Source organism: Pongo abelii, chromosome 1 (assembly GCF_028885655.2).
Source record: "Pongo abelii isolate AG06213 chromosome 1, NHGRI_mPonAbe1-v2.0_pri, whole genome shotgun sequence".
In the NCBI taxonomy this organism is placed as follows: Eukaryota; Metazoa; Chordata; class Mammalia; order Primates; family Hominidae; genus Pongo; species Pongo abelii.
In genome coordinates this window covers 178,477,735-178,497,545 of record NC_071985.2, presented here as the reverse complement: position 1 = coordinate 178,497,545, position 19,811 = coordinate 178,477,735, and the positions used below count along the sequence as shown (strand labels likewise).

The 19,811-nt window shown below is 48.7% G+C and overlaps 2 protein-coding genes across 7 annotated transcripts in view; both read left to right on the top strand.

The window, feature by feature from the left end:
* TTC4 (tetratricopeptide repeat domain 4) overlaps nt 1-17,912 on the top strand; it is a 30,144-nt gene extending 12,232 nt beyond the window's left edge. For 2 of the 6 annotated variants that reach the window (XM_054547903.1, XM_054547914.1), the window contains exons 6-11: nt 88-174; nt 4,507-4,721; nt 5,508-5,582; nt 6,556-6,637; nt 13,201-13,283; nt 17,018-17,912. In XM_054547903.1, coding sequence (XP_054403878.1) covers nt 88-174; nt 4,507-4,721; nt 5,508-5,582; nt 6,556-6,637; nt 13,201-13,283; nt 17,018-17,120 — 645 coding nt within the window. In that variant the 3' untranslated portion in view covers nt 17,121-17,912. 6 annotated transcript variants of the gene reach the window in all.
* Nucleotides 11,896-13,194, top strand: LOC129050863 (uncharacterized). The gene is made up of 2 exons (XM_054534276.1): nt 11,896-12,530; nt 12,686-13,194. The coding sequence occupies exons 1-2, from the start codon at nt 12,111-12,113 to the stop codon at nt 12,785-12,787; spliced, it is 522 nt and encodes a 173-aa protein (XP_054390251.1). The 5' UTR covers nt 11,896-12,110; the 3' UTR covers nt 12,788-13,194.
* Nucleotides 17,913-19,811: the final 1,899 nt, after the last annotated feature.

The following is a 19,811-nucleotide window of genomic DNA, read 5'->3' as shown; positions in this document are numbered from 1 at the left end:
ACCAGAGATAATAATTTAGCAACAGGCTAGTGCAACAGAAGAGGAAGCCAGGTCTCTAGAGCTGATCCATCTAAATTTCATTTCTAGCGAATTGAACAGAGGGATGTGAGGAAAGCCAACCTGAAAGAAAAGAAGGAGAGGAATCAGAATGAGGCTTTACTCCAGGCCATCAAGGTGAGTTCTCAAACCTTAGGTTTTTATGGTCCTGCTAAATCCACTAATCCTGTGAAGCTTGTTGGGAACCTTTCTTGGGATGCTTTACCTGAAGGAATTTGTTCATTTTCTTTTTACTTTGGTAAAGCAGTGTGACGGAGGAGACCAGGCTCTGGAGTCAGGCCACCCCAGTTCAGTCAGCTCTCTCATGTGCATGTGTTGGTCTCAGTAACATATACAGTTGTCTCCACTTACCTGAAGCAGATGTATTCCAGGATCCACGGTGGATGCCTGAAATCTCAAATAGTTCCAAACCCAATTGCCATCAGTCAGAACACATTTCTGTTTGTGTCTTCCACCCACAAATACAATGCCTTTTCTATCTTAGCTAAAGCACTTATCACACACTGTGTCCATAATTTTTGCAGTTTGAGGTACATCAGCAACAGCAAAACTAGCATGAATTTCTTTTTCCTTCTTTGTAATTTCACAGATAGAAGGTTGCTCTTACCATAGATCTTAGCAACCTCAGCCTACAATTTTTCTTCTAATTAAGTTGAGAAGTTTCACCTTTTTACTTAAAGGAGGTAGTCTATAGCTTCTATTTGGCATATCCGAATTACCAGCATCAGTACTCTTGTGCTTTGGGGTACTTATTAAGTAAAATGAGTGTTACTTAATACAGGGACTGTGATACCATGACAGTCAATCTGATCATTGAGATGGGTACTAACTCACAGGTGGGTATCATCTACAGCGTGGATATGCTGGACAAAGAACCAGAGCCTGTGATTTCATCATCTGCTACTCAGTGCATAATTTAAAACTTACAGGTTATTTCTGGAATTTTTCATTTAATATTTTCAGACCATGGTTGACCACTGGTAACTGAAACTGTGGAAAGCAAAACCGTGGATAAGGGGACACTACTGTACTGAATACCTGCTTTGGGTTAAGTGTTATTTAATCTTCACAGTGGCCTTCTGAAATAGGTTGTCTTGCTTCTGTTTTTTTGGATAATAGTTTCAGAGAGGTGAAGAAACCTTACACAGCTAACATGTGTTAGAGCCAGGTCCTTGCTCTTAACCACTGGGTTATACAGCATCTTGAGAAAGTCTGACATTTTAGGATGTTGCTCCTATAACAACAACAACAACAAAATCCCATCCTGTCTTTCTCTTTTCTGTATTTTGAAATATATGTAGTCTGACCCAAATCTTGCTTTAACCTTGATACCTAGGGAGTCACCTGTTTGAGCTTGTTTGGTCTTTTTTTTTTTTTTTTTTTTGTATTTATTGATCATTCTTGGGTGTTTCTCGGAGAGGGGGTTGTGGCAGGGTCATAGGATAATAGTGGAGAGAAGGTCAGCAGATAAACACGGGAACAAAGGTCTCTGGTTTTCCTAGGCAGAGGTCCTTGCGACCTTCCACAGTGTTTGTGTCCCTGGGTACTTGAGATTAGGGAGTGGTGATGACTCTTAACGAACATGCTGCCTTCAAGCATCTGTTTAACAAAGCACATCTTGCAACGCCCTTAATCCATTTAACCCTGAGTTGACACAGCACATGTTTCAGAGAGCATGGGGTTGGGGGTAAGGTTATAGATTAACAGCATCCCAAGGCAGTAACAATCTGATCTCTCTTTCTTTTCCCCACATTTCCCCCTTTTCTTTTCCACAAAACCGCCATCGTCATCATGGCCCGTTCTCGATGGTCGCTGACTCTTTGGAGCTGTTGGGTACACCTCCCAGACGGGGCGGCTGGGCATAGGTGCTCCTCACCTCCCAGACGGGGCGACCGGGCAGAGGCGCTCCTCACTTCCCAGACGGGGTGGCGGCTGGGCAGAGGCGCTCCCCACATTCCAGACGGGGCGGCCGGGCAGAGGGGCTCCTCACATCCCAGACGATGGGCGGCCAGGCAGAGATGCTCCTCACTTCTCAGACGGGGTGGTGGCAGGGCAGAGGCTGCAATCTTAGCACTTTGGAAGGCCAAGGCAGGCGGCTGGGAGGTGGAGGTTGCAGCGAGCCGAGACCACGCCACTGCACTCCAGCCTGGGCAACATTGAGCATTGAGTGAGCGAGACTCCGTCTGCAATCCCAGCACCCCAGGAGTCCGAGGCGGGCAGATCACTCGAGGTCAGGAGCTGGAGACCAGCCCGGCCAACACGGCGAAACCCCGTCTCCACCAAAAAGACAAAAACCAGTCAGGCGTGGCGGCGTGTGCCTGCAATCCCCGGCACTGGGCACTCGGCAGGCCGATGCAGGAGAATCACGGGAGCCCGAGTCAGGGAGGTTGCAGTGAGCCGAGATCACAGCTGTACAGTCCAGCCTCGGCAACAGAGGGAGACTGTCGAAAGAGAGAGAGGAAGGGAGGGAGAGAGAGAGAGAGAGAAGGAGAGAGAGGGAGAGAGGGAGAGAGAGGAAGGAAGGGAAGGAAGGAAGGGAAGGAAGGAAGGAAGCAAGCTAGCTCGCTTGTTTGGTCTTAACAAAGGAGAGAATATCTGCTGGGAGATTATGGGAAGGAAGGGAGCTTGTTTGGTCTTAACAACGGAGAGAATATCTGCTGGGAGATTATGGGATAGGTTTGTTTTTTTTTTTTTGAGATGGAATGTCGCTCTGTTGCCCAGGCTGGAGTGCAATGGCGCAATCTCGGCTCACTGCAGCCTCCGCTTCCTGGGTTCAAGCAATTCTGCTTCAGCTTCCCGAGTAGCTGGGACTACAGGTGCACACCACCATGCCCAGCTAATTGTTGTATTTTTAGTAGAGACGGAGGTTCACCATATTGGTCAGGCTGGTCTCGAACTCTTGACCTCAGGTGATCCACCTGCCTTGGCCTCCCATAGTGCTGGGATTATAGGCGTGAGCCACGGTGCCCAGCCGGGATAGGTTTTTTGTTTTATTATTTGTTCAATTAAATTATGCACCATTTATGTTACTTGTTGACTGTAAAAAACTTAACACTGCTAAAACATACTCCACTATTCCCTCCCCACAACAATCTGTTTACATGTATTAACACGTTAAACAGATTAGAATACTCCAGATTTTCCATCTAATTCTCATTCACAGTGAGGGATTTGTTTGTTTTCTTAAATGTAGAATATGGGATGTCCAGACACCCAGACATTTGCATACATCCTTTTTTTTTTGGTTCTCTTCTTTAGTGTAACCCTTCATCTCAAACTTAGCATACATAAGAATTACTCTCAACAGTACACAAAGCTATGCATGCTGTATTTTACTAATGGTTTAAGGGAGGAGTCAGCAAACTGCAGCCATTGGAACACAGCCCTGCCTATTTGTTTATGTACTACTTATGGCTGTTTTCACACTACAGTGGTAGAGTTGAGTAGTTAATTTTGACAGAGACCATTGTCCAGAACTCTTAAAATATTTCATATCTAATGCTTTAAGAAAAAGTTTGCTAACCTCCAATTTAGGGGATATCATCAAATCTAATTTTGATTGCATGTCATTTCCCCTCATCTGCTAACCTTAGGAACCCCTGCACACCTACATAAGAGGTGACCCTACTATTTCAGACCCTTGATTTATGCCCATGTCTAGGAGACAGTCAAGATTAAGTCAATGCACACTCTTTATAGTATTCCATGTCCCAACTAAACTGAAATATTTGACATTTCTTTTTTTTTTTTTTTTTTTTTTTTTTAATCTTTTCTGTCCTTTTGCACTTGCTGCTCATTGGAGTGGAAGGCTCTTCCTCCCTTCTAAGTGCCCCTCCCTTCCAACTTCTCTGCTTTTCAGAGTCATTGTTCAAGGCCTAGCATATCTCAGTCACCTCCAGCCCCCAAGGCTGAATTAATTATTCCATTGTCTATGGTACCACAACTCCACTTCTTACCTTATATCATCATTATTTCCATAGCTGTCTCACCACTTGATATTGAGCAGAGGCTTGAGGGCAGGTAACCATGTCTAATTCTCTGTGACACAGGGTCCAGCACAAGATAGATGCCCAATGAAGGTGAGTTAAGTGGTACCTACTATGTGCCAAGCCTCAGAGATAATGAAGATGGATGTGTGTAGAGCTGTCCCTCAGGGAGCTCCCATTGTTATGGTGTTTTGTTTTTTTGTTTGTTTGTTTGTTTTTTGGTGCATTAAAGTTAGTTGTCCATGTTCATTCAGGGTACAGATGAACAAAATTAAATTAAAAATAAAGTTAGTCGTGCAGCCTGGACAATATAGTGAAACTCCGTCTCTTCAAAAAATAAAAATAAATAAAAAATAAAAAAATTAGCCAGGCATTATGGTTTCTTTATTTCAGTAAAATGGGTTTGCATCCTCCCACACAATAAGATGTGCATTATGTGTGTGTGTTTCTGTCTTTAACCCAGGCTAGGAATATCAGGCTCTCAGAAGCTGCCTGTGAGGATGAAGATTCAGCCTCAGAAGGTCTAGGTGAGCTTTTCCTGGATGGACTCAGCACTGAGAACCCCCATGGAGCCAGGCTGAGTCTAGATGACCAGGGCAGGCTGAGCTGGCCTGTGCTCTTTCTGTACCCAGAGTATGCCCAGTCGGACTTCATCTCTGCTTTTCATGAGGACTCCAGGTACTGACTTGCCCAGGAGCCCTCTGCTTTTCCTTGCATGCTGTCTCTGTTTTTGTGGCAGGAGGGACAAGTGGATTTTTGGTTGAGAAGAGAAGATAATGGTTTAGAGGGTTTCACACCATCTGGTTTGATAATAACCTGTCTATCCTGTAGCTGACTGAACCTTGACTAACTAGGTTTGCAACGACAGACTAAAGTCTCATCGTCATACTAACTGGGCTAGTACGTGCAACACCACAGTATTGTGTTTGCCAAAGAGTGGTACACATCACTGGTGAAATATGAAGTCATTTTAGGTAATACATGCATAGCAATTTAAGTGAATATTAATTAGAAAAAATATATACAGGCCGGGCGCTGTGGCTCATGCCTGTAATCCCAGCACTTTGGGAGGCCGAGTCAGGCAGATTACTTGAGGCCAGGAGTTCGAGACCAGCCTGGCCAACATGGTGAAACCCAGTCTCTACTAAAAATACAAAAAATTAGCTGGGCATCTGTAATATCAGCTACTCAGGAGGCTGAGGCATGAGAATCACTTGAACCTGGGAGGTGGAGGGTGCAGTGAGCCGAGATCATGCCACTACACTCCAGCCTGGGTGACAAAGCAAGACTCTGTCTCAAAAAAAAAAAAAAAAAAAAAAAGATATATATATGTCTTTGATATATATGTATATATATCAAACTTAACTTGTGATTTCATAGGGTTAATGTGTAGAATGAGTCTAAGTGTAAGAGTGTAAGAAAATTTTTTTTGTAATTTTTTTTTTTTTTTTTTTTGGAGACCAGATCTCACTCTGTCGCCCAGCCTGGAGTGCAGTGGCGTGATTATGGTTCATCACAGCCTCCAGCCCCCAGGCTCAGGTAATCCTCCTGCCTCAGCCTCTCAAGTAGCTGGGACTACAGGTGAACATCATGACATCTGGGTAATTTTTTAATTCTTTGGTAGACACAGAGTCTCTCTATGTTGCCCAGGCTTGTCTTGAACTCCTGGGCTCAAATGTTCCTCCCACCTCGGCCTCCCAAAGTGCTGGGATTACAGGCGTGAGCCACTGCACCCTACCAGAAATGTTTTGAACCCTGAAGCTGTTTAAAGAAAATTATGTCAGCTGGGCACGGTGGCTCATGCCCGTAATCCCAACACTTTGGGAGGCTAAGACAGGAGGATCACTAGAGGCCAGGAGTTCAAGACCAGCCTGGCAAACATGGCAAAATCCCGTGCCTAATAAAAATATAAAAAATTAGCCGGGCGTGGTGGCGCATGCCTGTAGTCCCAGCTGTCTGGGAGGCTGGGACACGAGAATCACTTGAACCCAGGAGGTGGAGGTTGCAGTGAGCAGAGATTGTTCCACTGCACTCCACACTCCAGCCTTGGTGACAGAGCAAGACTTTGTCTCAAAAAAAACAAAGAAAAGAAAAGAAAAAAAGAAAATCCTGTCAGTCAGGTGCAGGGCTCACACCTGTAATCCCAATACTTTGGGAGGCTGAGGCAGGAGGATAATTTGAGCCCAGGAGTCTGAGACCAGCCTGGGCAATATAGGGAGACCCCCATCTCTACAAAAAAAGAAAAAAATTAGCCAGGCATGGTGGCATGTGCCTGTAGTCTCAGCTACGCAGGAGGCGTAGCTTTTTTTTTCTCAAATAAAAAAAGAAATAAAATTATGTCATAATAGGACAAGTGATACATATACACATTTGGGGTACTGCTGTCAAATGGGTTAAGCCTGCATTTCATGTTTTGTACATTCTAGATAACTTTGAATTAGTGTCTGGGGACCGATGTGGGAAAATAGATCATGAGTTATTGATACCCAGAAAGTACATGTTTTATCCTTAGGTTTATTGATCATCTAATGGTGATGTTTGGTGAAACACCCTCTTGGGACCTAGAGGAAAAATATTGCCCTGATAATTTGGAGGTAAGAGAAGTTTTATTTCATTCCTCTATGGAATTAATTTTTTTTTTTTTTTTTTTTTTTTTTGCGGCAGGGGAAGCAGTCTGCTTTATTTATTTGAAAATTATAGTAAAATATACATGACATAATATTTACCATTTTAACCATTTTTAGGTATATAGGTCAGTGGCATTAAGTACATTCACATTGTTGTGCAACTGTCACCACCAGCCATCTCCAAAACCTTATCATCTTCCCAAATTGAAACTCTAAGTACTTTATATAAGTAGAATCATACAGTATTTGTCCTTTTATGTCTGGCTTATTTCACTTAGCATAATGTCTTCAAGGTTCATTACATATTGTAGCATGTGTCAGAATTTCCTTTTTTTTTAAATTTTTGAGACAGAGTCTCGCTGTTTCACCCAGGCTGGAGTGCAGTGGTGCGATCTTGGCTCACTGCAACCTCCGCCTCCCAGGTTCAATCGATTCTCCTGCCTCAGCCTCCTGAGTAGCTGGGATTACAGACGCGTGCCACCACACCCAGCTAAGTTTTGTATTTTCAGTAGAGATGGGGTTTCACCATGTTGGCCAGGCTGGTCTCGAACTCCTGACCTCAAGTGATCCACTCACCTTGGCCTTTCAAAGTGCTGGGATTACAGGTGTGAGCTACCATGCCCAGCCAGAATTGTCTTCCTTTGTATTTATTTTTATTTTTTGAGACAGAATCTCGCTCTGTCACCTAGGCTGGAGTGCTGTGGTGCAATCTCAGATCACTGCAACCTTGCCTCTTGGTTCAAGTGATTTTCATGCCTCAGGTTCCCAGGTAGCTGGGATTACGGGTATGCGCCATCACGCCTGGCTAATTTTATTTGTATTTTTAGTAGAGATGGGGTTTTGCTATGTTGGCCAGGCTGGTCTTGAACTCCTGGCCTCAGGTGATCCGCCCTCCTTGGCCTCCAAAAGTGCTGGGATTACAGGCGTGAGCTACCATGCCCAGCCAGAATTTCTTTCCTTTTTAAGGCTAAATAACATTCCATTGTTGGGATTTTTTAAATAAAAAATCACAATATCCAGTATAAAGAATTACCTTTTTCTAACATTTGAGAGTAGGATGCCAACTGATGTCCCATTACCCCTGAATACTTTACTGTGTATTTCCTACACAAAAGGACATTTTTCTTTATAATACCCATATAGCTATCAAAGCAGGAAATTTACATTAATTCACTGTTGACATCTAACCCTCAGACTCCATTCAGGTTTCACAAATTCTTTATAGCAAAAGGGTTTTGTTCAGAATCACATACTGTATTTAGTGATCATGTCCCCTTAGTCTCCTTCAGTATGGAAGAGCTCCTCAGTCTTTCCTCCACTTTTTTTTTTTTACTTAAAAAATTTTTATTCATATTTTTGTGATCATGTGACTCAACTGCAGTGCACTTTCTTGATCTTAACACCTGTGAAGATTACAGACCACTTATTTTGTAGAATGTCTGTCAGTATGGGTTTGTCTCATGTTTCCTTCTGACTAGATTTGGATTATACATATTTGTTTGTTTGTTTGTTTTGAGATGGAGTTTTGCTCTTGTTGCCCAGGCTGAAGTGCAATGGTGTGATCTCGGCTCACTGCAGCCTCTGCCTCCAAGGTCCAAGCGATTCTCCTGCCTCAGCCTCCTGAGTCGCTGGGATTACAGGCATCCGCCACCACACCCAGCTAATTTTTTGTATTTTTAATAGAGACGGGGTTTTGCCATGTTGGCCAGGCTGGTCTCAAACTCTTGACCTCAAATGATCTGCCCGATTTGGCCTCCCAGAGTGCTAGGATTACAGGCATGAGCCACCACGCCCAGCCTGGATATTTGGCTGGAATATTACAGAAGTGATGCTGTATTCTCATTGCACCTATCAAATGGTACATGATCTCCATTTGTCCCATTACTCATGATGTTCACTCTGATCACCTGATTGAGGTGGGGTCTGCCAGCCTTCTCCACTGTACAGTTACTTTTTCTTTATGATTAATAAGTGTTTTATAGGGAGATGCTTTGAAATGGTGTAAATATCCCATTGCTCGTCAGACATTCAACATGTTTATTTATATTGGTGGATTTGTAGTTTCTTGTTTCATTTAACGAGTTTTGATCTGTTCCTATGATTGTTTCTGTTATGCTCGGAATATCCCAGATTTGGCCAGTGGGAATTTCTTCAAATTTGTTTCTGTGCCTTTTGACTTGTGTCTATTTTTTTTAATTTATGAAGTATTTATTGATCATTCTTGGGTGTTTCTGGGAGAGGGGGATATGGGAGGGTCATAGGATAATAGTGGAGAGAAGGTCAGGAGATAAACACATGAACAAAGGTCTCTGGTTTTCCTAGGCAGAGGACCCTGCGGCCTTCTGCAGTGTTTGTGCCCCTGGGTACTTGAGATTAGGGAGTGGTGATGACTCTTAAAGAGCATGCTGCCTCCAAGCATCTGTTTAACAAAGCACATCTTGCACCGCCCTTAATCCATTTAACCCTGAGTTGACACAGCACATGTTTCAGAGAGCACGGGGCTGGGGGCAAGGCCATAGATCAACAGCATCCCAAGGCAGAAGAATTTCTCCTAGTCAGAACAAAATGGAGTCTCCTATGCCCACCTCTTTCTACACAGATACACCAACAATCTGATCTCTCCTTCCTTTCCCCACACTTCCCCCCGCCTTCCTTTCAACAAAACCGCCATCGTCCTCATGGCCCGCTCCTGATGGTCGCTGTCTCTTCGGAGCTGTTGGGTACACCTCCCAGACAGGGCGGCCGGGCAGAGGCGCTCCTCACCTCCCAGACAGGGCGGCCGGGCAGAGGCGCTCCTCGCTTCCCAGACGGGGCCGCCCGGGCAGAGGCGCTCCTCGCTTCCCAGACGGGGCCGCCCGGGCAGAGGCGCTCCTCACTTCCTCCCAGACGGGGTGGCGGCCAGGCAGAGGCGCTCCTCACCTCCCAGACAGGGCGGCCGGGCAGAGGCGCTCCTCACTTCCCAGACTGGGCGGCCGGGCAGAGGCGCTCCTCACTTCCCAGACTGGGCGGCCGGGCAGAGGCGCTCCTCACCTCCTAGACGGGGTGGCCAGGCAGAGGCGCTCCTCACTTCCCAGACGGTGTGGCGGCTGGGCAGAGGCGCTCCTCCCTTCCCAGATGGGGCAGCCAGGCAGAGGTGCTCCTCACTTCCTCCCAGACGGGGTGGCGGCCAGGCAGAGGCGCTCCTCACTTCCCAGACGGGGTGGCAGCCGGGCAGAGGCGCTCCTCACTTCCCAGATGGGGCGGCCGGGCAGAGGTGCTCCTCACTTCCTCCCAGACGGGGTGGCGGCCGGGCAGAGGCGCTCCTCACCTCCCAGACGGGGTGGCCGGGCAGAGGCGCTCCTCCCTTCCCAGACGGAGTGGCCAGGCAGAGGCGCTCCTCACCTCCCAGAGTGGGCGGCCAGGCAGAGGCGCTCCTCACTTCCCAGAGTGGGCGGCCGGGCAGAGGCGCTCCTCACTTCCCATAGAGGGTGGCAGCCGGGTAGAGGCGCTCCTCACTTCCCAGATGGGGCAGCTGGGCAGAGGTGCTCCTCACTTCCTCCCAGACGGGGTGGCGGCCAGGCAGAGGCGCTCCTCACCTCCCAGACGGGGCGGCTGGGCAGAGGTGCTCCTCACCTCCCAGAAGGGGCGGCTGGGCAGAGGCGCTCCTCACTTCCCATATGGGGTGGCAGCCGGGCAGAGGCGCTCCTCACTTCCCAGACGGGGTGGCGGCCAGGCAGAGGCGCTCCTCACTTCCCAGATGGGGCAACCGGGCAGAGGCGCTCCTCACTTCCTCCCAGACGGGGTGGCGGCCAGGCAGAGGTGCTCCTCATCTCCCAGACGGGGCAGCCGGGCAGAGGCGCTCCTCACTTCCCAGATGGGGCAACCGGGCAGAGGCGCTCCTCACTTCCTCCCAGACGGGGTGGCGGCCAGGCAGAGGTGCTCCTCATCTCCCAGACGGGGCAGCCGGGCAGAGGCGCTCCTCACTTCCCAGATGGGGCAACCGGGCAGAGGCGCTCCTCACTTCCTCCCAGACGGGGTGGCGGCCAGGCAGAGGTGCTCCTCATCTCCCAGACGGGGCAGCCGGGCAGAGGCGCTCCTCACTTCCTCCCAGACGGGGTGGCAGCCGGGCAGAGGGGCTCCTCACATCCCAGACGATGGGCGGCCGGGCAGAGGCGCTCCTCACTTCCCAGATAGGGCGGCCGGGCAGAGGGGCGCCTCACATCCCAGACGATGGGCGGCCAGGCAGAGATGCTCCTCACTTCCTAGACGGGGTGGCGGCGGGGCAGAGGCTGTAATCTTAGCACTTTAAGAGGCCAAGGCAGGAGGCTGGTAGGTGGAGGTTGCAGCGAGCCGAGATCACACCACTGCACTCCAGCCTGAGCACCATTGAGCATTGAGTTAGCGAGACTCCGTCTGCAATCCCAGCACCTTGGGAGGCCGAGGCAGGCAGATCACTCGAGGCCAGGAGCTGGAGACCAGCCCGGTCAACACGGTGAAACCCCGTCTCCACCAAAAATACAAAAACCATTCAGGCGTGGCGGCGCGCGCCTGCAATCCCAGGCACTCGGCAGGCCGAGGCAGGAGAGTCACAGGAGCCCGAGGCAGGGAGGTTGCAGCGAGCCGAGATCATGGCAGTACAGTCCAGCTTCGATAACAGCGGGAGACCGAAAAAAGGAGAGGGAGACCGAAGAGAGGGGAGGGGGAGGGGGAGGGGGAGGGGGAGGGGGAGGAGGAGGGAGAGCTTGTATTTTTAGTAGAGACGGAGTTTCAGCATGTTAGCCCGACTTATGTCTATTTTTTAAGTGGTTGCTTTCTTATACAGGATGTTCTAGGTTCAGATTGTGCTTTCCTTGCCCCAGCTCTGGAATTAGCTATTTTTTCCCAAGGAGCCCTGGTTCTTTCTAGTGAAGAATGGTATTTAGAAGCCGAGATCTCTGTGCAATAAGTGTATACATGTATTGATTAATACAATGGGGGTAGAGAGGCAAGCTTACTGCCTCAATGTCTTCTCAGTGCCACAGCTGGGGAGAGAGAGAGAGAGAGAGAGAGAGAGTGTGTGTGTGTGTGTGTGTGTGTGTGTGTGTGTGTAAAACCATGAAGTCTCATTGGTATCTCCAACTCTAATTCAACATCCACAGGATTTTTTCTCCCTTTCTATATTTGTAACAATGACTTTCTTGTTCTTTTTTTTTTTTTTTTGAGACAGGGTCTGGCTGTGTTGCCCAGGCTGGAGTGCGGTGGGGAGATCTTGGCTCACTGCCAAGATCAACCTCCTGGGCTCAAACCATCCTCCCACCTCAGCCTCCCAAGTAGCTGGGACCATAGGCATTTGCCACTGTGCCCAACTAATTTTTGTATTTTTAGTAGAGATGGGGTTTCACCATGTTGCCCAGGCTGGTCTTGAACTCCTAGACTCAAGTGATCCACCTGCCTCAGCCTCCCAAGTGTTCAGATTACAGGCATGAGCCACCATGCCTGGCCTGACTTTATTATTCTTAATATAGTTATTTGTTTGATCAGTTCCCCTCCTGTCATCACCGCTGGCCCCTCTCCTATGTGGAGCCTTCCTCACCCTACTTGGACTCTTGACTCCACATGTTATGCTGCTGCCCCCGCGTGGGCATCTTCCTCACCCTGCACAGACTCTGACATCCCGCACTGCTCAACGACCCTACATGGACATCCTCCTCGTCCTGCTTGGGCTCTGACACCCTACAGCAGGCCACCCCCTGCCATGAGTGGTCACCCTCCTCACCCTAGTTGGGCCTGTATACTCCGTATTAGTTGTCCCCATGCATGGATACCCTTTTCACCCCACATGGCCTCTGACACCCCACCTTGGACAGCCATCTTACAAGGGAGCACTTCTTCCCCTGCTCAGGCCTGCTGGCCCCCAGCATGGATGCCCTTCTCCACTGGTCCTGCTCTGACACCCCCGGCAGCTTCCATGCATGGTTACCCTTTTCACCCCACATGGCCTCTGACACCCCACCTTGGACAGCCATCTTACAAGGGAGCACTTCTTCCCCTGCTCAGGCCTGCTGGCCCCCAGCATGGATGCCCTTCTCCACTGGTCCTGCTCTGACACCCCCGGCAGCTTCCTGTGCAGGCGTCTTCCTCACCCTGCTTGGGCTTTGACACCCTGCACAGACATCCTTCTCTCCTTCCTCAGGCTCTTTCCTGCTCTGAGCCACCATAGCTTTCTCCTCCACACACCTGATGGCTTTAGTCTGAATTATTAGGGAAAGGAGGGCTACATAGGCCTGGCCTTGAGTCTTGACTCTTCTGTTTACCGGCCGGGTAATGTTGGCAAGTTGTTCTCCTTCTCTGAGCCTTGATTCTGTCTTTGGAAGATGGAACTGATAATAGCCTCTCTTACAGTGGCATGCAGGGGGGGAACTAAATGCAAAGCACCCAGCTACACAACCATATAAAGGAGGCATTCAACTGCTAACTGTTGCCATCTTTTTAATTTTTCCTGGGCTTAGCCTCAACTAAGGCTGCCGAAGTGCGCTTTGTCTCTGACTCTTGCCCTTCTGTTAATCTTGCAGGTCTACTTTGAGGATGAGGACAGGGCAGAACTATACCAGGTGCCTGCCAAGAGCACCTTGCTGCAGGTTCTACAGCACCAGAGGTGAGTCATCTCATGGTACTGAGTAGACTGGGGAAGATGCTCAGTGTATTAGTCCATTTTCACACTGCTGATAAAGACATACCTGAGACTGGGCAATTTATAAAGAAAAGAGGTTTAGTGGAGAACTCACAGTTCCACGTGGCTGGGGAAGCCTCACAATCATGGCAGAAGGCAAGGAGGAGCAAGTCACCTCTTACGTGGATGGCAGACGGCAAAAAGAGAGAGCTTGTGCAGGAAAACTCCCTTTTTTTTTTGAGATGGAGTTTCGCTCTTGTCGCCCATGCTGGAGTGCAATGGTGTGATCTTGGCTCACTGCAACCTCCACCTCCTGGGTTCAAGCAATTCTCCTGCCTTAGCCCCCTGAGTAGTTGGGATTATAGGCACCTGCCACCAGGCCCGGCTAACTTTTGTATTTTTAGTAGAGATGGGGTTTCACCATGTTGGCCAGGCTGGTCTTGAACTCCTGACCTCAGGTAATCCACCTGCCTTGGCCTCCCAAAGTGCTGGGATTACAGGCGTGAGCCACCACTCCCGGTCAAAAACTCCCATTTTTAAAAGCATCAGATCTCATGAGACTTAGTCGCTATCACGAGAACAGCACAGGCAAGACATACCCCCATGATTCAGTCATCTCCCACTGGCTCCCTCCCACAACACATGGGAATCATGGGAGCTACAAGATGAGATTTGGGTGGAGACACAGAGCCAAACCATATCACTCAGGCACCATCCGAGGAGTACAGCCAGGTTCTCATTCCGCTGCTGATTGATTGCCTCATACTCCCCTCCCTTCTGCCCTGAGCACAGAGCTGTGTGAGACAGCAGCCATGGAGATTGGCCTGGCCCATTAAACTTAGCCATTGGTCAAACAGGCTCTAGTGTGATGATAGCCCACTGCACCACAGCCATAACACTCCAGACCAGGGGAGATAAATAGGGCTGGTCTGAGAAGGGAAAAGCTGCCTGGCTTTTGTACATGAAGGCTGCTAGGATGGCCTTTTTTTTTTTTTTGAGACGGCATCTTGCTCTGTCACCCAGGCTGGAGTGCAGTGGTGCGATCTTGGCTCACTGCAACCTCTACCTCACATCCCATGTTGAAGCGATTCTCCTGCCTCAGCTTCCTGAGTAGCTGGGATTACAGGCGCCCGCCACCATTCCTGGCTAATTTTTGTATTTTTAATAGAGACGGGGTTTCACCATGTTGTCCAGGCTGGTCTCAAACTCCTGACATCAGGTGATCCACTCCACCTTGGTCTTCCAAAGTGCTGGGATTACAGGCGAGCCACTGCACCCAGCCAGCCTTCCTTTTCCTAATCGTACCTATACCTGTGTCTCCTGATGCTCTTTCTTTCGTTTGCTTTTTCTTATTTTTAATTTTTTTTTTTTTTTAAATAGAGACGGGGTTTTACCATGTTGGCCAGGCTGGTCTTGAACTCCTGGGCTCAAGCAATCCACCCACCTCAGCCTCCCAAAGTGCTGAGATTACAGATGTGAGCCAACACACCCAGCCCCTAAAATTTTTTTTAAAATTATTTTTATAATAGAGACAGGGTATCTTCTCCAGGCTGGTCTTGAACTGGGCTCAAGCAGTCCTCCTGCCTCACCCTCCCAGGTAGCTGGAATATCGAGTGCATGCCAGTGACCCGGCTCCTGATACTGTCATATGAAGAAAGCATTGGCTCTTGAAGTCAGACCCATCATCATTTACTGGCTGTGTGACTCTAAGCACACGCTACCTCTCTGGGACTGCTGCCTCATCTCTGGAATGGGAGTAATACATGCCTACACATTTCTCAGGTATTTGAGAGCCAGTGAGAGGATAGGAGTTGAAGTGCTGTTGTAAACTGCACAGGGCAGTCCTGCTGTAGGAGGGCATCTTTGTCATCAGCAGTGGCAGCAAGTTGGATTTGGCAGCTGTGAGGTGTTCCTGGACTATAAGGGAAGCCCTCAGCAGATTTGCAAATTGACTCTTGGACTACTTTTCCTTAAGCTTTGAGCAAAGCAAAGAGAAAAGCAGATGCTTTTGCACTTAAGCTAAAAGAGCCCAATGTATTAGTATAAAGAGAGTGGTTGGATGTGGTAGGAAATGAGGCTAGAAACCTAAGTTAGGGCCATACAGCAAGGCCTGAATGCCCTGCTAAGGAGCATAAACTTTATCCTGATTGTGGTGTACACCAGGGTTGATTTTTAAAAATTAAAAAGATTTTAAAAGATGTACAGAATAGCCCGGGTACAGTGGCTCACACCTATAATTCCAGCATTTTGGGAGGCTAAGGCATGAGGATCACCTGAGCTCAGAAGTTAGAGATCATCCTGAGAAACATAGCGAGATCCTGTCTCTACGGAAATTTTTTTATGGTGTTGTGCACCTGTAGTCCTCGCTATTTGGGAGGCTGAGGCAGGAAGATTGCTTGAGCCGAGCATTTCGAGGCTGCAGTGAGCTATGATCACACCACTGCACTCCAGCCTAGGTGAGAGTGAGACGCCATCCTCCCACCACCCAAAAAAATTACAGAGTAATGTAAAGATTTGAAGTGTACTGTTCAGTGGTGAGGCCTGAAGTAGGAGGAGGTGAATTAGAAAGAGGTTTAGGAGGTAGATTGGATGGGAGCTGGTGTAGTGTTGAGTGATGTGATAGGGGTTTCCAGCTAGTCTTAATGCTTTGGCTTGGTAGGCAGGAAGGAAGGGTTTTTCCAGATCTGATTGATACCTTTGGTGGTGTTTTGCTTTGGTCCCAAATCTCTCTTCTTCTAGTTTGTGGACACATTTTTAGCTGCTCATTTTCTCAGTTGTTAGCAAATTACCCAGAATTCTTTAAAGGCCTGAGTTCTGCCCTACCCCAGAGGAGAAATCTAAATAGAAAGCAGACCGATGCTTGGAGGAAACCAGTTTCATGCGTCTCAGAAAATGTAAATGCTGTTGGAAGTTACTACCTTTAAAATTATTACCATAGGCAAGAGCCTACCCAGGACTGGTTTCTGGCAGCTTCAGACCCTAAACTGGGTAGAGCCACGAAATAGGCCCTCTGTCCCAAAGCAGGTCCACTGAGTAATACAACACCCCTATCCCTGGGAGGCCAAAGCCCTCCCTGCCTCTCCAGCCTGCCTGACTCCTTTTGCTTTGTGTCCTAGCCACAGCAAATGTTCTGGTTACTTGCACCTCCTGGCTTTTGCTCCCCAACCCCCATCACCACCCCTTCCCCAGCTTAAAGCCAAGTTCAGACATGGCATCTTCCAGGAAGCCTTTTTTGATTCCCTTCCTCATAGAGGGAATTGTGCCTCCTTGGGATAACGCTGTGCCTCACAAATGCTTTTGCAGTTGTGCCTTGCTGTCATTAATTGGTTCCTCATCTCCCTCCCCTCCAGGACTGAATTTGAGAACAAAGATGATGGTGTGTGGGTGTTTGTTTTTTAATCTCTGTGTTTTCAGCACAGGGCCTGGCTTACCACTGAATGTTGAATGAATGAGTAAAACTATGCTTTATATTTTTATTTCACATTTAGCCACAGACATGCATGATGCCAGAGGACTGGCCCAAAGGTTCTGGCTAGGTTGTAAGGATAAGAATGTCTTGCTAATTTGCCAGATTTATGAACCACCAAATAACTGTGCTAAACTTGCATTTCCATGTTGACTCCCATCCAAAGGCTCACCTTGAATGTTGTTAGGAAGGTGCATGGATGGTTAAGATTGTAATTAAATTAACACCCTCTCTTTTGTTGTGTTCACGGCAGGTACTTTGTAAAAGCCCTGACACCAGCATTTTTGGTCTGTGTAGGATCCTCTCCTTTTTGCAAGAATTATCTCCGGGGGAGAAAGGTGTACCAGATACGATGACTAAGCCAGGGCCCCTGGATCTCCTCCCTCACCTTCCTCTGCTGGGAACCTAGCACACCTGAATCAGCTGGACATACTGCTGGAGTCCAGTGCTTTCTTTCCGTCACCCTGGGGATAGTCCTTCCTAGCATCGTGGTGGGGGAGGAGCCTCTGCCTTCCCTAAACGGCAGTCTCTCTGGCTGGTCTTCACTTTCCTCAGTTGATATAAAACTCTGGGCCTTGGCCATGATGTCCTTGGACTCCATCGCTAAAGGGAACATCTGCTGCAGTTACCACAGCAACTGACCTGAGTGGCACCCTGGTCTGTGGAGATGGACTCAGGATCCAGTGACAGGATTCTGAACTTTTGTGGCGTTTGACACCTTAGAGAAGCTACCCCTCAAACTGCCCATCTACACACAAACAAACAATGCATAGGATTCCAAGGCTTTAAAGCTGAGAGACCCTGGCCTCAAGTTATTTCATGCGCACAGAAGGAAGCCATGTGGGGTTGCTGCAGATGCCTTGAGGTGAAATGGGGGCAGGAAAGCCACATCTTGCTCTGCATTTATAAAGACCGTACAAACTGAGATCCTTGGTATCCCTAAAAAGATTGCCAATTTTCTTCATCTTTGCCATATGGAGGACTGTGACAGACTTGGACAGTGGCCTCTGAGTTCCTCTGCAGTTTGACATTTAGGATTTTGTGTCTTTTAAACTGGAAAATCTTCTAGCATGTTGGGTTGTTATAGAGTATATTTTTGTCTGCAGCTGTTTGTTGCCCCGTTCCTAAGAGGAGTTTATCCATCCTGACCTGTAGCTGTGTAACTTCTTGCAGTGCCCCCACCCCATCCCCCCGGGAGAGTGTACTTCCCTGCTCCCGATGCAGAGGGATATGTGCAGGCATGACCTGTCCTGTGTCTGACAGACAGAAGCCTGAAGAGTCATGTGTGGTTGGCCTGTGCTCTTCCCTCTGCCGTGAGAACACATTTCCCACAGAAGCCGTTCCATGGAGCCGAGCTACAGCAGCTGGCCCGCAGCCACTGAGTGTCACAGGAATGAGAGAGCAATGTTTGCTGTAGTAAGCAGTGAGATTTAGGGGTTGGTTGTTACTATAGCAGAGCGAATACATCAGTAAACTGAAACCAGCTGCTGTCCTTAAAAGTGGACTAATTTGAAGCTGAGTGCGGTGGCTCACGCCTGTAATCCCAACACTTTGGGAGGCGGAGGTGGGTGGATCACCTGAGGTCAGGAGTTCGAGACCAGCCTGGCCAACATAGCAAACCCGTGTCTACTAAAAATACAAAAATTAGCCAGGCGTGGTGGCAGGCATCTGTAATTCCAGCTACTTGGGAGGCTGAGGCAGGAGAATCACTTGAACCCAGGAGGCGGAGGTTGCAGTGAGCCAAGATCATGCCATTGCACTCCAGCCTGGGCAACAAGAGCAAAACTCTGTCTCAAACACAAACAAAAAAAAAAAAGTAGACTAATTTAGAGTTTTGTGTAGTGTGCCTCACTGTCTTTGAAAGGAAATTGGCTGTGGAATATTTACAAAGAACCATGCAGCTTCCAGGTGCCGGTCCCTGTCTGTGGCTTGTGGCCAGGAAGCTGAAGTTCAGCCTCCTTCCTACGCCTGGTTTTGGCCACTTAAGGACCTGAGGACCACTTGGGGGCCTGGTTTTGGTAACTTAAGAGCCTGAGGACCAGGAGGCTGATGGACATGAGGTCCTTTGTGCACTCTCTGCTGTTAGACCTAGGAGAGACTGAGAAAGTAATTTTAGGGATTGTTAGCACATAGGGATGGGAAAAGGAGAGAGCTCTGCCCCTGCTGAGACCTGATCCTCTATTCAAGTACTATTAGCCACATGGGAACCTGGAATCCTGACCCTGCCCTGACCCATCATGTGGGTCACATGACATTCCTTCTCTCTGAACATCTGTCAAATGGAGAGGGGAAATGAAGGCTGAATGTTTGGTGTGCTCTTTCTGCAACCCTTTTTCATCCCCATCCCTGACATGGGAAACAGAGCCTGGCCCCTTATGGCCAAGACCTAGTGGGTGGTCCTTGCAGAAAAGCCAGAGGGAATGGGGCCTGGGACACCACTGTGTTGTGGACACGTAAGGTCCCATGGTGTGTCTGCAGCTGGGGAGAAGCCTTTGTGGCTAGAAATGGGCCTACCGTGAACCCTAGGTCAATTGGGAAAGAGGATGTCAGCCTCCTCACTGACCTCAAGTAGACAGAAGCAGTTTACATGGCCCAGCTGTGTGGCCTGGAGCAAGCTCTGTCACATGCGCATCTACCCCCCGTGTGTTATAGAGAGGGTTGGAGAGATCCCTAAGACCCCCTGCTGTTCTACATTCTGGGTTTAGGAACCTTAAATGTGGATTTGGGGCCTTTTCAGCACAGGAGGCTTGCCAAGGGAGCCCCCTCCCCCAGCAGGGCCAGAGGCTCACTTGGGAGAAAGCCACGTGGGACCAGTGTGTGGAGAGGTGCATGGCCAGGTAGTACAGGCTCAGGCCATTGCAGGCGCAGCCCAGGTTGCAGAGGTGAGAGGCAATGGTAGTGGGAGCTAGCTGCAGAGGTCCTGGTAGCAACACTTGGTAACGAGTGTAGGACTTCCTGGAGAAGGGGCCAATGTTGTGGCCTAGGCCATAGCTCTATTCATTGAGATGCATGTCACCCATGATGTCCAATGTTATCTGCCCAAACCA